The 14309-nt window shown below is 43.9% G+C and overlaps 1 protein-coding gene across 14 annotated transcripts in view; it reads right to left on the bottom strand.

Annotated features, from left to right (window-relative positions):
* Positions 1-11656: 11656 nt before the first annotated feature.
* nrxn1a (neurexin 1a) overlaps positions 11657-14309 on the bottom strand; it is an 81582-nt gene continuing 78929 nt past the window's right edge. For all 14 annotated transcript variants that reach the window (XM_049564009.1, XM_049564001.1, XM_049564003.1 and 11 more), the window contains one exon: positions 11657-12913. In XM_049564009.1, the coding sequence (XP_049419966.1) occupies positions 12612-12913 (302 nt within the window). In that variant the 3' untranslated portion in view covers positions 11657-12611. The remainder of the gene's footprint in view (positions 12914-14309) is intronic.

The following is a 14309-nucleotide window of genomic DNA, read 5'->3' as shown; positions in this document are numbered from 1 at the left end:
TGGAAAACGAGTTTAGTATAAGACAGTTGTTTTGTCGGTGAACCTTGTGAGTTGTAATGAAGCTAAATAATGTACCATTACCTTTGTTAAATGTTGCTGTTGTCCCTGGTTTTATATGACGAGTGAAAGATCGCTAGCTGCTAGGCTAATTCCTACAATGTAAAATGCCATAGGCTTGAGCTAGTAACATTAGCATGTTGTATTTGTGGGGAAAACATGTCCAGATAAAGACAAGTGTTTGTCTGTGAATGCTGCGAGTTATAGTGAAGCTGATTTGTGTACTTGTGTTTGACATTGTCTCTATTAAGCCATGTTTAATGTGTGTTTAATGTGTGTTTTGAGTCAACTACACTTTACAGCACTTCACAGAAACCTCCACCGCCGACTAGTGTTCTGGAGGTGTAACTGCAGAGTGACACAGACACACCACCACACCTGTATAAATGCTCACAACGGCGCAGCAGGCTATAGCATAGCCTTAATTAGCACAGAAGGAAGAGCCATGGCACAGAAGAGCTGCAAGAGTAAAAGTGTCTGAGAGCTGTGTTAGAAGTTCTCTAAGACACTCTGTAGAAGTTTCTTTTCACTGTGTAACTCGGTGTAAGACCGGAGGCTGATTTTGACGACCTTGTGCCTGTTATGGGATTCATTTATGGATATCCGTGGAGTTGACGTCGTACTGAGTTAGCATGGTAAGCTAGCTATTAGCCATGTGTAAATGTCAGTACTGTTATTTTTTAGACCCCTGCTTTATTTTGTGTTACGTTTCTTTGCATTAAGAGTACCATGAACCAATCGGAGACATCTGTGAGTGTAGTGTTAAAACAGTTTTCTGAGTTTTATTGATTTGAAAAAAATGTGAGCACAAGCGGTCACTTGTGTGGCAGAGCCTAACGTTACGCTGTGAGTGTTTATACAGGTGTGGTGATGTGTCTGTGTCACTCTGCAGTTACACCTCCAAAACACTAGTCAGCGGTGGAGGTTTCTGTGAAGTGCTGTAAAGTTGATTTGATTCAAAACACACATTAAACATGGCTTAACAGAGGCAATGTCAAACACAAGTACACAAATCAGCTTCACTATAACTCGCAGCATTCACAGACAAACCACTTGTCTTTATCTGGACACATTTTCCCCACAAATACAACATGCTAATGTTATGAGCACAAGCCTATGGCATTTGACATTGTATAAATTAGCCTAGCAGCTAGCTAACATTTCCTCCTGTCATATGAAGCCAGGGACAACAGCAATATTTAACAAAGGTAACGTTACGAAAATTCGGCTCCATTACAACTCACAAGGTTCACTGACAAAACAACTGTCTTATACTAAACACGTTTTCCAAACAAATATAACATGCTAACGTTGCAATCTGTAGTTACATTTCTAGGGAGGTGCATGTCAGGCTACGGCACAGGCTCCATTTTGACGCAGAGCCTACAGTGTCGATTCAACGCAGAAATATAAATTCCACCTAACTGAATTAAGCCACTGATGAAGATAGGGTGAGAAGAAATGTCGTTACTAATGATAAATTTTTGTACAATACTAACGTGATATTTCCCCTCGCTGTGTGCAGGCTGGTTTTTATTTTGAGTCTGAGATTATTTCTGAGAAGACTTGATCCAGGATCAGCGAGCCAGGACCCGTTCCAGGGATGCAAGAAGAGGATCCGGCCTAGTTTGCCACAATACCAGGAGTGATATCAACCTCACTTCAGGACCGATAAGCATGTGAGATCTCAACAAACACACTACCCGGGTAGCAACGACAACACTGACACACCACACACCTGAACTGAGGATAACTGAAGTGAACTGCGGAGGACTGAACTGTTTAACAGACTGACGAATAATGACTGAGAAAACAGCATCTGTGCTGTAGGGACTTGTTGGGTTAAATGTGTAATCTTTCACCTCTTATTAGCCGTGTGTCATTTGCTCCTTAGTGGAAACCTAGATGAGATACGCCCTAACACCATAAAAGATCTTAGCTCTCTCACTGTGTTACATAAATAAATAATTTATTATTTTCTTTGATATTTTTGTCGTAAACAGGCATGCATGATGATTGTTGGGTAACATGTATGTTAATGTTGCCTATTAAGTCTCTATTTGATCATTGACAAGACGATACAACAAAAATTATGTTCATCTGGCTTTTGTACAAGCAGTTGCGTGTGCGCCCCACAACTAATAACTAGCAGCCCTTGGTATTTTTCCAGCTTCTCATGTTCCTTCTTCCTGATGTTGCTGTCGCTCTGGATTGCTACATCTATCAAGTGCCTTCTTCTGTTGTTTGTCCATCAACACAATGTCCGATTGCTCAGCCATCACCATTTTGTCGGTCTGAATCTGAAGTCCCACAGGATCTTAGCTCGGTCACTCTCAGCCACCTTAGGAGGTGTCTTCCATTCTGACCTTGGGACTTCCAGCCCATACTCAGTGCAGATGCTCCTGTACACTATGCCAGCCACTTGGTTATGGCGTCCCATGTACGCTCTTCCTGCCTGCATCTTACACCCTACTATTATGTGCTGAACTGTCTCAGGAGCATCTTTGCACAGCCTGCACCTGGGGTCCTGTCTGCTGTGGCAGACCCCTGCTTCTATTGATCTTGTCCTAAGTGCCTGCTCCTGTGCTGCCATGATTAGGGCTTCTGTGCTGCCTTTCAGTCTGGCCTTTTTCAGCCAGTGGTAGGATTTCTTGATGTTAACCACTGAAGCCGTGAACAGGCTTGTACCTCAATGATGGTTCATCCTCCTCTTCTGCATTCATGGGTTTCTGCTGCCTGAGACATTCACTGAGCAGCTTATCTCTGGGGGCTATCTTCCTGATGTATTCCTGGATCTTGGTTGTTTTGTCCTGGACAGTGGCTCTGATGCTCACCAGTCCTCGGCCTCCCTCGTTCCGCTTAGTGTACAGGTGTCTCAGGGTGCTTGGGATGTACAAAGACCAACATAAAATTACAGTAGGTTTGAAGTGAAAAGTTACATTTCAGTTTTTCTTGTTTTCTTTCTTTCTGTCTTTTTTATAATGGCAAGTGAATCTGTATTAATAACAGTTTTGGTGTCGGTAATACAGACAGTAGGGAGTGTGTTATTTCTGGCCGACTGCCTTCTTTTTAGCTTCAAAGACATGTCAACAAACGATCAAAAAAAGGATAATTATGTGGAACAGGTGTGAATCTGTTTTGTCTCCTGTCTCATATTGGTGTTGAAAGATGAGCACACGTTGATAGCGATGGACATAATATTCCTTTCTACTGCACTCCCCACACGTCAGCAGGACAGCCAGCTTGCAAGGACGCTCTCTCTGCGTGCGCACACACACACACACACACACACACACACACACACACTTATGTAACAAACAAATCCTTCTTCTTTTTTATTTTTTACATTTTCCCCTTTATACATGTTCGGCTTCTACTTTCAACACATTTTCTCTTGTGTGAAACATCGTTGTGTGTGTGTGTTATACAGTTCATGTGGATAAACAGAGCTCTTTATGATTTATTCCAAAGCAGGGAGAAAAATGCAGCCTTGAGCTCCTGACATGACCCCACACAGACACACACACACACACACACACACACACACACACACACACACACACTCTCCCACAGTTTTGGTAATACACAAGGCAAGACAGAAACAGAAGGAGAGAGAGAAAGATGGGAAGATAGTCAGAGAATTTGTTGAATAATCTTTTGCTGATTGTTCTGCACCTGTACAGGGGAGGTGAGGATGAAAATTTGGAGTCGTCTTTAACTCTGCCAACAGACGGCAAATTGATGCATAAAAGCGTCAATAGATTTTATGTCACAGGATAGTTTTACTTGTCAACTATTATGATTGACCATGCACGCTCTCCACACCCCTGCTCGCGATCGAAATTAGAATCAGCGTTATCGGCTCAGCGTTTGTGCACACACAAGGAATTTGACCCTGGTGTTTAAGAATCAAATATACTGTACATACACAAATAGACATACAGCAAAAAAACAAGAACAACAAAGCAGAAGAAGGTGAAAATAAACACTTGACAGGTAAAGTAAATAACATTAGTCACCATGCTACAATGCAATGTTCTGCTGGGAAGCTGTGGGCTTTGCATTCATGTGGACGCCACTTGACACGCGCCACCCACCCAAACATCATTACAGACCAAGTACACCCCCTCATGGCAACGGCATTCCCCTATGGCACCCCCCTCCCCCCCAATACACCATGCTACACCGCATGCCACGCAGGGAATGTGACAAAGAGCTCAAGGTGCCGACCTAGCCTCCAAACTCCCCAGATCCCAGTCTGATCAAGCATCCGTGGGATGTGCCACTGCCATCAGGGAGTGCCATCGTCATTAGGGGGTGTAAAGTATTTCGAATCCACATGGTGCTGGAATAAATATAGGATGATAAATGTAACAGGTTGCCTACATGCATGAGGTAGGTGGATATGACACAGCGTATAGCCTACAGCAGGGTTGGATTATGCTCGGCGGATATTTACATAGAAAAAGAACTAGGGAGCGCAGATCCGTGGCTGCCATCTGTGGTGCTATCTTGGATGTTTTGTGTCAATGTGCATATTCAGTCACTGGGATGGCTTTACTGGGCCACTGTGTTAAAGGAATACTTCACCTGCAGAATGACCATTTATATATCAGTTACTCACCATGTGTGACTTTGAATTTGTGATACTCCATGGTGAGCGGAGCGTCCAGTAATAAGGTCAACATTCTTCATGAATTTAATGACACTTTGAACACTATTCAGATAAGTGGCTCTACAACCTGAGCCACCACTGCCTAATTAAGGTGAACCAGGTTCATCAAAATATCAGTTTACAAAGGCGGCATGGTGGTGCAGTGGTTAGCATTGTCGCCTCACAGGAAGAGGGACACTGGGGTGGGAGTTTGAACTAGAGTTTGCATGTTCTCCCTGGGTCAGCATGGGTTTTCTCCGGCTACTCCAGCTTCCTCCCAAACACATGCAGGTTAATTGGTGACTCTGAATAACCCGTAGGTGTGAATGTGAGTGTGAATGGTTGTCTGTCTCTATAGCCCCTTTTACACTGCCAGATTTTCTGCAAATGTTGGGCCGTTTTGTCGGCAAGCTGCGAGCGTTTAGACACACAGAGCCGGATTGGCGAGTTGATCTGAGGTGCCCAATTTTCCGCCTCGTAGGGTAGTCATATTGGCGGAACCCTTTTAGTTTAAAAATACTGAGGCGGCCTTCCGCAACGGGAGGGGCTTGTTGAAGACTTGTGGGAGGAGCTATTGATGACGCCGTGCGTGTGACCCACTAGCGGTGGATAAACAGGAAACAGCTGATAGCAGGAATGAGCAGCTAGTAGCAAGAGGGAAACGCAGACCTGACAGACGCTATAAAGATGAGCAACTGGGGAGACAAAGAATTGTGCGCCCTCCTTGCCCTCGCAAACGAAGAGGCCATTAACCGTCAGATGACAGAATGGGCCAACTTACGAGAGAATTGCCGAAGGACTGACCTTAACTTATGACCACCGTTTTGCAGAGTTGTGTTTGCTGATATGCAGTGAACATTACAGTGTTATTGGGCTGCTGGTGAGGGTGTGTTCAATCTGTTAAACTGAATGTTGGAGGTGTATGTTGGCATGAGGTAACTAATTGGCTCTGAAGTTGTGTCTTATTTACCCCATGAATATAGCAGGGCAGTGTGTTTTATCTTAGCTGGCTGTGGTCAAGGACAGCACATTGGCAGATGGCTACAGCTGAACACGAGACTTCTGAACACAGACTGTTCAGCAAAAGACAAAAAGAAAGTAAGAAAAAAAAAGAAAGACAAACAGTGAGAGAACAAGACAGCGAGACTTGGGAGGTGTTTATTGAAATAGCAGGTCCTCGTAGCTTCTCTCACCTGAGGATGCGAGCTCAACCCTGCAGTCTCGGGGATCTTTCATCCGGCAAACAGCAACTCTGCAGAGACTTATACCGCTCACTGCACTGAGTCATACTTCAAAGCCCTGTGTGGTGTGTGCGAGGGGGTATTTATGTGTGTCTACTGTCCCAGTTAGACACAGCGGGACTTGGAAGAAAAGGTGCTACTTTCCTTTCTTTGATGAAGCAAGAGGTGAAGGGATTAGGAGGAAATGTGTGGGAACCTGCAACGTGTAGATAGTTTGTTTGAAGCAGATAGTTAAAGGCATATTCACACATTTTGGGAAATACGCTGATTCGCTGTCTGGGGGAGATGTAAAGATCAATACAGCTTTCATGTGGCTGTTAATGTGAAGCTACAGCCAGCAAATGGTTAGCGTAGCTTAACAGGGAAAACGGTTAGCCTGGCTCTGCAGCAAACCTTTTTTGTTTTTTTGTTTTTTTTTATCGATTAAGCTACATATGATTTAAACCTCTAATGGAACCCAAGAGAGCATTGAAATATTGAATTATATTTGTGATGGTTTTTTATTTGCATTTTATTGTGCACTTATGTGCATCATAGAAAACCTGCACCGTATTGGATTTTTGTTTCCCTCAGCTCCTTAGTGAGTCCATGACCAACTCAAGGGGTCACTGTTAGTTCAGACATGTCCGTAATAACGGGAGGACAGACAAGAGTGATCGCTGTAAAAATTCAGAATTTTATGGATTTGGGTGTTATGATGATGTAAATTTTCACAGGACCTGTGTTTTTTCTGTGCTGAGAAGGTCATCATCATTAAAAAACCTTAAATCACAAAGGTATCAATGTCTAATAGCAACTGCTGCAGTGGATGTCAGTTTGTCTTAGAATATGGAAAGTAAACCTCAGGAACAAGTTGCAGTTTGGTGCACCCATTTCAAATGTTATCACACGATTAAATGGCCGTTATCAACAGTAATCTGCCTCGTGTGGGTTAGAAGGGGCCTGCTACGCCTACAAGTAGCTTTAGAAGGTCATTATCAGCCCAGTAAATGGCCACTATCTCTTGACATCAGGAGCAATTTTGTTATAAAAAAGATTATAGTTTGGGTTAAAAGATGTACATTTGTGACGTGACAAGTTTATGTACTTCAGTTAAAACAAGTCAACGTTGACTTTTGGTTTCAAAGTGGACATGAACCCTCATCTCCTGGGTGAAAGTCCTGTGTTTGTTTGACCAATAGACCCTTTTAGGGCCGACGTCACAATGATGTCATTTCATTAGCTGGAGGCAAAATACCATTGCCCCCACAGGGCTCTAGGCTACTGTGACATCATCCATCCACTGAGTGAGAGCAGACGGGTCAGCCAGTCTGGTCCCATTGGTCATTGTTTACTTATTCAAGTAACACTCGTGGTCCCGGAGAGTGAGTGACCTGACATGGTGCGTTTGTAAATTCAGTCTGACGCTCTACACTAAAATGAGAGCCCTGTTGGTCGAAGAAACAGAGCTTTATATTCTATATGAATTAACAAACCGTTAAGTTTATCACGCATTCACTCCACTCGCTGCTCTGCTGCTCCGTCTCCTCAGACAGCGTGCCCAGGGTGTGCTCTGCCACTCCAAGAGTGCGGTGCTCTGGATAACCGAACGATAAATTCCGATAGTGCTCCGAATTTACCAACGGTCCAGTTTGTGCCACAGTGCGCTCTGACTCTCAGAATGAGTATTTCTGAATGGACCACTCAAATCATCTTTCTTCCAAAACAAGCCAACAGAACTTCCTAACTAGCGCTAGCTAATGTCTGTGGAGAAATGTTTTGCCTCCGGCTAAGCCCCACCCACCAAAAAATGTCATACTGTTTACTAACAGTAACAGTAAATACACCACATCAGCATCTCCTCCCCCTGCAGATTTTCCTCACAGATTGTATAAAATAATGGACAAAGCTAGAGTTTGGCATTTCTTCTCTTGAGTTTCGTATTTAGTCTGTCGCCATCTTGTTTTTTTTGGAGCCAGAGGTGACCATATTTGGATGAGAGGTTGGAGCTGTGGAGGAGTGAAGGGTGGATCTGACTCACAGACAGCCTGTCACTGAAGCAGCCCCACCTGTAATCATGCATAACTTAAGCCTTAATAAAATGTAAACAGATGACTAATATAAAAATACAACCCCTGTACAGTCAAATTAGCTTTGGAGACCAAAACTCTTATTTTTACCATGCTGTTTATTTCCGCTGTAAAGTTGGCCATCTTATCATGGGGGTCTAGGAGGATTGATGTACTTCTGGAGCCAGCCTCAAGTGGCCATTAGAGGAACTGCAGTTTCTGACGCTTTCACGTTGGTTTCATTTTCTGGCCTGCAGGCTGCTGCTTTATTTATACACTCCTTATACTAACATTACACTCACTTCGGCTGTCTCTCCCATCATAATTGTTACAGCAACTAGAGGTTGAGGCTGATACCCACCGATAACGGCCATTTAATTGAGTGACAACATTCAAAGTGGGTGGGGTTTTTTTAGACCAGTGGAAGGAAATGCTGAGTAACAGATTGCATTCAGTCATAGTAATAGGACAGAGGCTACTCAGTTTACAATCACAGACAAAAAATCCCATGTTGAAAAATTACTTAAATGATGTTGCTGATGATTTTGATCAACTAATTGATTAAACATCATCGCAGCTCTAGTCAAGTTCAGAACTCACCTAACAGCACCTTTAAATCTCATGTCATATTGTGTTTATCAATTTGAGTGCAAAATAATGGTAAAAATGGTAATTTGACACTTCACATTTTCTTGGCACTTTACATTTTCACCATTTCTTGGCTCTGAGGAGTTGCCAGGCAACTACCAAAGAAAAAGTCTGGTATATGAACTCTATCTGTAAAACTCTTTTTTTTTTTGTACAGGTGAAACAAAAGCGAGATAGCATGCGCGGTATATAGGCAGAGTTTGTAATCTTTCGACAAAGCCAAGCTACATTCCCTCATTTACAGTCTTTATGCTATGCTAAGCTAAGCTAACCGGCCGCTCTATCTAAAGCCCAGTTCAGACCAAAGATTCGTGACGAAACAAAACCATTTTAGAACCTTGCAAAGAAAAGTTGCAGCGGTGTGACCTAGTCGCTCTGAGCTTGACTCAAGCCAGCTGATGGTGTCACCTCCAACTCTGCTGGTCAAATCGCTGGCGGCTGGTTTTAAAACGTAAAGCACGTCACCTGTTTCAACAGACAGTTGGCTTGTAGTGAAGTCTGCCGGTCAAGCCCACTGTTTCTGTCCTCACAGTGTCCAGTTGTCGGACGCTTGGTCGCTGCTGCTGCTCTCTGCATGTGCTTATGGCGCCTCACACACACGTTCTCACTGACTGATTAATTGGCGCTGGTTATTTATATGATTGTGGTGTATTTATTATGAATACAGTCCATCTGATACTCGCTTTATTTCTGTTTTTTGCGGTTGCATCGCAACTACAAATGTAGCTGTAGCCAGTATTTCACTATCACTATCCTCATTCATATTTTAAGAAGATACAAATTATATTCAGCCACAAAATAAGCCTGAAAAGCTTCAAACAGAGCGGAGGTACATAGAGTTGTTGCGTAGAGATGATACACCGTCTCATCTAGTTGCATTGGTGTGAACCAGCAGGTTTTAAGAATGTTTAAAATGGCACATCGCAAGTAGTTGCCTGTTTCAACTCATCTCGTAGCGAATCTTTGGTCTGAACTGGAGTTAACAGGCACAAGAACATTGTCGATCTCCTCGTTTAACTCCCCAGCCGGAATCTGTATTCGTGAAACTGTATCATTGTGCAGAAGGAAGCGTGCATCACCTAGCAACACTTACAGCTCAGCCGAGGAGTAATGTTAACATTAATGTTTACATCTCACGAGTCTCTCGTCCATGAGTAGATGCGGCAGTGCAGTTAGCGGGTGCAGTTCATCAGAAAGAAAATAGTCCCTACATGAAACTGCTCAGAACAAGGTCTGCGGATTATCTTGAGTAACGTGATTTCTGGAGAGAGACATTGCTGTTGAGTTTTTCAAATGTATTTTTTCTGTGCTTTGAGCACCACAAATCAAGTGCCATCCAGTTCCATTATATTGGAGAGAAAGCAGGACATGTCTATTGCTGATGTCTCCAACACTCGGCAACTCATACCAAAACAATCCAAACTGATAATTAACACTACAGGTAAGAGGGAAAATATGTATTTTTCATTTTAGGATGAACTGTCCCTTTAACATTTGACCCCTAACACACTATGAGATACTTTTAATTTGTCCTAATTGGCCACCGGTCTGCTCTCGTGGCCGACGTGGCGCAAAAACCAACAAACAAACGCACTCCAGGCTCACTTGGGTAATATTTTATTTACTCATTAATCTTCAAAACTATTTTTCATAATAAATTTCCACTTTATGTTCATCAAAGAACCGTAACAATAAAAATAAAAGTAAATACTGTAGAAAAATTGTACATATAGAAAATAAACATGGTTAATGAACACCTAGATGTAGAATCCCATTGGTTGAGACACCTCCTTTGTTTCAGATGGCAACACAACAGAGAGAGAGAGAGAGGAAAGAAAGCGATAGACACAGAGGAGGGCGGAGAGGGAAACATACTAAACAAGGGGAAGACAAGAGAAGGGAGGAAAAGGAGGTCAAGGCCAGTTAAGGATGGAGAGAATAAGGGAAAATGTTAAGTTAATTTTATACTTTGAGATCTCACACAGTCCTTTTCATGTCCTTTCTTGCCCTGGTCGTTTTGCATGCATCTGACTGGTTGGAAGAACTGGGAGGGGCTTGTTCATGTCATGGCACTGTTTGTATTGATATATCATGGAGCTACAATTCTTGAGCTGCAGAGGGCTGCGAAAGTCCATAAACAGATACTGTAGCCCATCGGAAACCCATCTGTCTGTCGCGTATTGGTCACGTCATGAGCATTGATAAATCAGTCAACCAATAGCATGAAGACAAAAGGACGCAAAGAGAGAAAAAGGAGAGCCAATGAAATCAAAGCAACTCAGGTTGTCATATAGTCAATGGCATCATGAACTGGACTTTTCTATCTATTAGCAACACATGGTAACATTTACTTTGTTCTGTTTTTGATTCTTTTCCTCGGCTGGTTTTTGCTATAAAAAGGTGGTTGGTTAGAGCAGGTATAGTGGGCGTGGCCTATAAGACATGAGGCTAGAAAACAGGATGCGGCCTGTGGTGGGCACACACATCCAGGCGTTGCTCTGGAGTTACAAACCGCAACAACCCCCTTTCCTCCTCCTCCTCTTCCTCCTCCCACAAACAAACCCTACCACCTCTGGACTTAGTGGGACACGCCACCACTTCACGGCACAGCTCAGAGACTCAGGCATGCAGCACACACTCGAGATGGTCACACTTTTGTCAATGAGGATTTGAACTGAGAGTCGATTCAGAGATTAAATCATGGTTGAATCCCACAGACTGAAAAACCATTTGTACTTAGGGAATACTTCAAGCCAAGGTTTATGATGGTGGTGTGTCACGGTGTAACCTCTGGAGTTTCAACGCGGTATAAATCACACGGAGTAAGATAATTCACGTGCAATAAGACCCCCCCTCCCTTCCCCAAAGAGTCTATACTGCCCGAATGTTCTTCATATTCATCATTTTCATTGCCATAACAATTATCATAATGGTCGTTTTCACCATTGTCTTCTTGTATAGTCTTCAGTGTCAGTTATGAAGATATGGTAGGTCTTTAGCATTGCAGGTACGTGTATGTCTGCATGTGTTTATATTTTTGTGTGTGTGCATGTGTGCTGTATGTGTGTGTGTGTGACACCGCAGTCATGCGCGACTGGTGTCTGTAGGTAGCATCTGAAGTCTCAAGTATCCTGTCCAGGAAAATATCTCTCCGCTGATTCCAACTTTGTGATTTACAGGGTGCTGTAAAACGTCAGCACCGCAGCCTGTCCGTTAAATCAACGGCACCAGCCCTGCCTCTGCCTGTTCACTCGTAATTCACCGTCTCTATGGCTACACCCTGATTTCCTGTCCTGTTGCTTGGCGTCACACTTGGACCGTCGGGTGTGCTTGTTTCTTCAGCATCCTCAGTGCGTCATCATGTCCCGTCTGCTAACAGGGAGGAAGGCCAAAGAAGCTTGGAAGAGACACTTAGTGCTTGTCTTGGTGCTTTTACATCATCTTTGTTCTGGTGCTCTGCCCCCTCGCTCAACACACTCAGTCTGCCATGTGCTTCATTTAAAAGCCTTCCTTGACCTCTGTGAGTCCAACAGGAGAGGTCCCGCTGTGGCAGGGGTCTTTTTTTTTATCTGGCTGGCCCCAAAATGGTTCTTAACTGGGAGTTGAACTGGTGCTTTTTTAAATCATTTGGAATGGTGTTTATGTTCATAAAACAAGCCTCTCTCAGAGGCTCTGCTCATTGGTAAATACTGTACAATAAGGGTCCATGCCCTTGGGCCAGTCTGTGTGTGTGTGTGTATGTTTGTGCTTAAATGTATGTGTGCTTGAGTGTGTATATGTTTGTGCTTGCCAGCATGTGTGCAGATGTGATTATTGGAGAGTAAACATTAACATCAGCATGTCTATGTCGGTGTGTATTGTACGTGTGAATCTTTTTTTTTTGAGAATATATCTATTTATGTACATATACCGTTATATATAAAGGTGTATGCGTATATGTCTGTGTGTCGGACGTCTTCCGCCTCAGACGTAGTACTCCTTGTCTTTGTTCTTCTTGTTCTTGGAAATCTTGGCGATCCCCAGTGGCTTGTCCTTGGCGCTGCCGTTGGGCTGTGTGGCTGAGTTACTGATGTAGTTGCGGCTCTCGTCCACGTGGTAGGAGCCCTCGTCGCGGTTGCGGTACTTGTACATGGCGTAGAGGAGGATGAGGATGCAGAGGGCTGCGGCCGCCACGATGCCCACCACCATACCTGTGGTGCTACTGCTCTCTCGGACCACCTCAGACGGACCTGGGAACACTTTCACCTCCGGGAGGGGAGGGCGGGCTGTAAGGAGAGAGGGGGAGCCACGTGATGTTACATTACGGTTTACTGCGCACATTATTAATTTGTTTTACATGTCAAGGCGATGGGTGGAGGGCTGGAGCACGAAGATATAATGCATCATCATGATGAAGTATGAATCGACGTGCATTTTGTATAATGCTACATGCTGGCAAGAGAAGGGTGCCGCTTCGAGCCAAAGCTGTTTGCATATTATCACATAATGTGTAAACAGATTACATTACACCGTGTCGAGAGGAGGGCCAGCGCACAGGTGCACACTATATCAGTTTTATTACATACATTTGACACTTTATGGTGTATACAGGCAGCGAGGGCTGCAGTGTGGTGATATACAGTATGACACCATATTAAATGATCGCTGGTTGCATGTGAATTCTTTCGACTGGATGGAGGCGAGGGAGGAGGACAAGAAGGAAAGTTAAAGGAAGGGAAACAGAGAAGAAACTGCTATAAAAAGAAAGTATGAATAACAAGGGATAAGGGAAGGAGGGGGGACGGAGTTCAAGCAGAGAAAGGGATGGAGATGAAGATTGGGGAGTGGATGGAGAGTGTTAGGTAATGCCTGGAGGCAAAAACCTAAGTGGAAATGAAAAATTCATCGTGGCGAGCGACCAAGCAGCAGGAAAAAACTGAGCGATAGTGAGTGCGGAGAACAAGAAAACCTCAAAGAGGCAGTGTGATGTGTGTGTTTGTGGGAGCAGGGCTCAACAGTAATGATTGCCCGACTGCAAAACGCCACGTCAGCCTATTAAATCTAGCAACTCACTTGCCTGATCAGGCGAAAGGTAAAAAAAAGAATTAAACAGATTGTTTTTTTTCTGGAGCTGATGATGGAAGTAGGAGTGAGACATCTTGCTTCCTTCTCATCTCAGCATCATGAAGAATTAGCGGCAGGTAAGACAAAGTTTATGAGCTGAAACAGGAGTTTAGATTTGTAGTGTTAGGACTCTGAGAAACCAAGCTGACAGTCGGCTGTGAGGCGATGATGGGCTGTCGGGGAGAGTCTGTCGCCCTAGTTTTTGCAGTATGTCCCACACCCTCGGCACCGAAATCACCAAATCAAGCCAACAAGGGTCGACTACCTTGTTGGCTTGATTTGGTGATTTCGGAGCCAGCCGGTGAATGAAATTGCTCTGATTGGCAGTTCAGAGCAGTGCATGAGAAGAGAAATGAAAGTAAGGGAAGTAAAAAAGGCTGAAGTCTAAACTACCACTGCCTGCTTGTATAGAGAGGTATTGCTTCTCCGTGCTAGTTGGCTGCTGGCTGTCGTCTTTGCAGTGTACTTAGTGTAACTTTATGGCTAAGACACAGGCAACGTAAAGCGACATCGGCCCTCGTCGCCACTACTTCCTTGATGTCGGGTTGGCGTGGCCAG

The sequence above is a fragment of the Epinephelus fuscoguttatus genome, linkage group LG20 (assembly GCF_011397635.1).
Source record: "Epinephelus fuscoguttatus linkage group LG20, E.fuscoguttatus.final_Chr_v1".
Lineage (NCBI taxonomy): Eukaryota > Metazoa > Chordata > Actinopteri > Perciformes > Serranidae > Epinephelus > Epinephelus fuscoguttatus.
This window is presented reverse-complemented; position numbering and strand designations above follow the sequence as displayed.